This window comes from Ylistrum balloti, unplaced genomic scaffold (assembly GCF_031769215.1).
Source record: "Ylistrum balloti isolate Yb309-2 unplaced genomic scaffold, AGI_CSIRO_Ybal_v1 Utg370794, whole genome shotgun sequence".
NCBI lineage: Eukaryota > Metazoa > Mollusca > Bivalvia > Pectinida > Pectinidae > Ylistrum > Ylistrum balloti.
The window spans coordinates 1,143,012-1,147,896 of NW_026782463.1; the positions used below are offsets into that span (position 1 = coordinate 1,143,012).

Consider the following 4,885-nt stretch of genomic DNA (forward strand, 5'->3'; position numbering starts at 1 on the left):
ACCCAACCTGTAAATCTACTTAAACATAAACTAACTTACTACATTGCCTAACCTGTGCCTTACAAATCTACTTAAAGCATCAGCGAGGAAACCCACTTATTTTTTTCAAAGCATTGGCAAAAAAAACATCGAATCCAGAACAAGTTGTGTACGTTAATATCAACTCCATGGAAAATAAGTAAATTCCATTTAGAGAACATGTTTCATAAAAATAATTTCAACTAGTAAACAACATGTTTGAAAATGATGTTTTATAAATGTAAAGTGGTACATGATGTTCAGAATGTGTTGCAATGTCACTTTGACCGAGCCGGACGGTCCGTGTTCGTCGGTTGGCCTTCGTTAACACCAGCTACTACAATCCAGGTGATAATGTGTTCACACATTGGGTAATCGTAACCTTTCGACACCAGCTGATTAAATATAATGTATTTATATGCCAGCGGTATCAGGTAAGTACCTTCAGATGTGACATTGAGGGTTCTATCGGACACCACGGTTTAACCAATGACAGACAGCGGCCAGGGTATGTGTCGTATCAAGTACCTCGGACACCGCGCACGGCACAGCAGGAAGTGGGCCGCTTTGTGGCAATTACGCAGCGCGGAGTGACAGGAAACTAACACCTATGACAGAGCAGGACAAAATATCCCTCATCCGGGTACTCAGACCTGGTCTAATTCCCTGGCCTGTCTCCGATCGGGCATGTTACAGATGACTAACATCAAAGCATAACACAGTTATTGAAGGGTCGACAACGGGTAAATGTGAAATGTATATCGTTATTCTACAAGTTTGTACTGAAATTACAACCAAATACGTAAAAAAATATTCATTATTGTCGGGTCACCGCGGACATTTGCGGACATCTCCGGACAGTAGAACATATCAGAACACTGATAAATGAACAAAATCGGGGTTAAAATGTTTCTTCATAGTTGCTTGGTTATTCGTTCATGACATGGTATCATTCCGTGACATATCATACAGAGTAAATAACCCAACTGACCAACGGACAATATAACAATTACAACTGATTTCAGAAATCAGCTTGAAACAAGAACAGTACATTTCTTTTACGAGAAGATAACAATATAATTCAAATGTTGCGGAAAGTGATAAAAAAAAAAAAAAAAAAAAACCGCGAAGACAAAAGTAAAAAAAAAAGAAAAATATATGATAACCTTAATGTGTTATATAGGTAATGATTATTAACTGAAAATTAAATAGAAACAGTCATAAATGAGAGCACGGTAAAATACTTACTGTGTTTTGTTACAGCGACTATCCTACAGCATTGATGTCCCCATCAACTGTTCACTGTGACGTGTACATCCTTGTTCACTTTTAACAGTGATGGTGCAAATCGAAATATCTCAAAATAAAACATTAAGCATACGTAGAGCTGATTGGTAACGTATTTCCTCCCGCAGTCATTAGAATACCGGACAACCATTATTAGATCAGTCCAAACACAGGAAACGACCCACCGGTACTGCAACGTAACCAGTAAATGGTACACTAAGCCTAAATGACATTAAGGTGCAAAGTTGTACACCTCGCAGTCAAAACACAAGAAAGCAGTCAGAGTAAATGAAATTTTACAAGCCAAAGTAGCCAAACAGGATTAACCGTTAACTGATTTAAAATGAAAAACAAATCTACAACATATTTGGAATTTTAATGATTGTTATAAAGGCTCTCAGAAGAACTTTTAATGGTTTTCTGTAGGGTTGGATTAGTTTTACACACGCTAAGCTTATTATTTGTAAACTAAGTTAGGTAATGCGATGAGAGTACACCACAGACAATACTTCACTACACTTAATGTATCCAGGCCTTCATTGCCCACACAACACCCACACCGACAGGTAGAAATTCATTATTTGCGCCTTGTCAAGTTGAAACAAATAATCTTAAGCAGATATTTGAAGAGATATATAGAATTAACACCCTTATCTTTGTACGGCTTTTTTCGTCTCGAATTTCAAAGGTGAGTGGTTTCATTCAAAATAGGTACGAACATCTAGAATCTTTTGTTAGGTAATCAGATAACTGGACATTTGACAGAGGACAATAAAGTCTCTATGTACACTGGATTTGTCGTAAAGTGTAAGCTGTAGAACTTGCTATCTTGACTTACTGTCAGAGTCGATTTATGTTAAAGATATCTGCATTTATCGACCGTTTGATGACAAGTCCATTTTCTGTATTTCAACTTTGTAGAGTAATTTTCTCATAAATTAGACTCATTGTGGCGGCGTATATCTACCGGAGCTCACACAGATAACGCTATCATTGCTTTGTTGACGTTTACAACTTAATTAAATTATGCTGAATCGTGTTTTGATTGTTGTGATATTGCCTTGTGATATTCAGTTTTAGATTAAGCGATTCTCTTAGCTTGCTTGTGATCTTGACAAATTAAATACCAGAAGTAGTGATGAGATACAAGCTATTACAGCGATCTACAGATCTCAACGAATGTCTTCAAACATCCGTCAAATTAAATACAACTCCTGCTTTGATTTGGTAAAATAAATCTTAAATTTCCGCTTTCAAAGCGTATCGAGTTCTAACCAAAGATAAAACATATGTTTGTACCCATATCTGTGTTGTACGATTACGTACTAGGTATGTAACGTGTGACAAAACGGGACTGAATCAGGTAAGTTTGTCACCCGCTGTCCTAGAGATGTTGATTTACGTACCCGTAAATCATCAGCCTAGCATTGAATCACTGCATTTCTCTTGTTTTCAGTTCTTACTGTAGCTGAGATCACTAATACTATCCCAACACCTCACACCCGCAATGTTTAACAAAGGTGTTTCCAAGTAACACATGTCAACACCCGATCATTTCCCACCAGATTCCAACATTATACCATATGTCTCGGACATCAACATAAAAAAAACAATTTAAACTATAATATTACATCGTTGTATATAACATGAATAACTTTAAAGGCAGTCTCAAGTTTTGAATAGAAATTTTGAGGTCGGTAAACTCAGAAAAATGTCACGATAACTCAGAAGTCGGTAACTCGGAAGTCGATAACTCGGAAGTCGATAAACTTGGAAGGCGATACCTTGGATGTCGATAACTAGAAAGTCGATAACTCGGGAGTAGATAGCTCGGAAGTAGATAACTCGGAAATCGATAACTTGGAAGTCGATAACTCGGAAGTGGATAACTAGGAAGTCGATAACTAGGAAGTCGATAAATCGGAAGTCGATAACTCGGAAGTCGGTAACTCGGAAGTCGATAACTTGAAAGTCGATAACTTGAAAGTCGATAACTCGGAAGTCGATAACTCGGAAGTGGATAACTCGGAAGTCGATAACTCGGAAGTGGATAACTCGGAATTCGATAACTAGGAAGTCGATAACTCGGAATTCGATAACTTGGAAATCGATAAATTGGAAGTCGATAACTCGGAAGTCGATAACACGGAAGTCGATAAACTTGGAAGTCGATAACTTGGAAGTCGATAAACTTGGAAGGCGATACCTTGGATGTCGATAACTAGAAAGTCGATAACTCGGGAGTAGATAGCTCGGAAGACGATAACTCGGAAGTCGATAGCTCGGATCGGAATTCGATAGCTCGGAAGACGATAACTCGGAAGTCGGTAACTCGGAAGTCGATAACTCGGAAGTCGATAAACTTGGAAGGCGATACCTTGGATGTCGATAACTAGAAAGTCGATAACTCGGGAGTAGATAGCTCGGAAGACGATAACTCGGAAGTCGATAGCTCGGATCGGAATTCGATAGCTCGGAAGACGATAACTCGGAAGTCGGTAACTCGGAAGTCGATAACTCGGAAGTCGATAACTTGAAAGTCGATAACTCGGAAGTTGATAACTCGGAAATCGATAACTTGGAAATCGATAAATTGGAAGTAGATAACTCGGAAGTCGATAACTCGGAAATCGATAACTCGGAAGTCGATAACTCGGAATTCGATAACTCGGAAGTCGATAACTCGGAAGTCGATAACTCGGAAATCGATAACTTGGAAATCGATAAATTGGAAGTAGATAACTCGGAAGTCGATAACTCGGAAGTCGATAACTCGGAAGTCGATAACTTGGAAGTCGATAAATTGGAAGTAGATAACTCGGAAGTCGATAACTCGGAAGTCGATAACTCGGAAATCGATAACTTGGAAATCGATAAATTGGAAGTAGATAACTCGGAAGTCGATAACTCGGAAATCGATAACTCGGAAGTCGATAACTCGGAAATCGATAACTCGGAAGTCGATAACTCGGAAGTTGATAACTCGGAAGTCGATAACTTGGAAATCGATAAATTGGAAGTAGATAACTCGGAAGTCGATAACTCGGAAGTCGATAACTCGGAAATCGATAACTTGGAAATCGATAAATTGGAAGTAGATAACTCGGAAATCGATAACTCGGAAGTCGATAACTCGGAAATCGATAACTCGGAAGTCGATAACTCGGAAGTCGATAACTCGGAAATCGATAACTTGGAAATCGATAAATTGGAAGTAGATAACTCGGAAGTCGATAACTCGGAAGTCGATAACTCGGAAATCGATAACTCGGAAATCGATAAATTGGATGTCGATAACTAGGAAGTCGATAACTCGGAAGTCGATAACTCGGAAGTCGATAACTTGGAAGTCGATAACTCGGAAGTGGATAACTAGGAAGTCGATAACTCGGAAGTCGATAACTTGAAGGTCGATAACTCAGAAGGCGATCATTTTTATTGAAGACAAACATCATGAAATTGATTTAAATGTAATAGAAATTGTTGTGATTTTTATTTGAAAGTTGATCAATACCAGACAAATGTCACGATATATATATTTGTGTGGTTTTACAGTAGTCCCGAACAGTTTTTATCATTT

General features: G+C 38.4%; 1 protein-coding gene across 1 annotated transcript; it reads left to right on the top strand.

Annotated features, from left to right (window-relative positions):
* The first annotated feature begins 426 nt into the window (after nucleotides 1–426).
* LOC132558542 (GATOR complex protein WDR24-like) lies at nucleotides 427–4,606 on the top strand. The gene is made up of 2 exons (XM_060223119.1): nucleotides 427–452; nucleotides 3,778–4,606. Exons 1-2 carry the CDS (start codon nucleotides 427–429, stop codon nucleotides 4,604–4,606), a joined length of 855 nt encoding a protein of 284 aa, XP_060079102.1.
* Nucleotides 4,607–4,885: the final 279 nt, after the last annotated feature.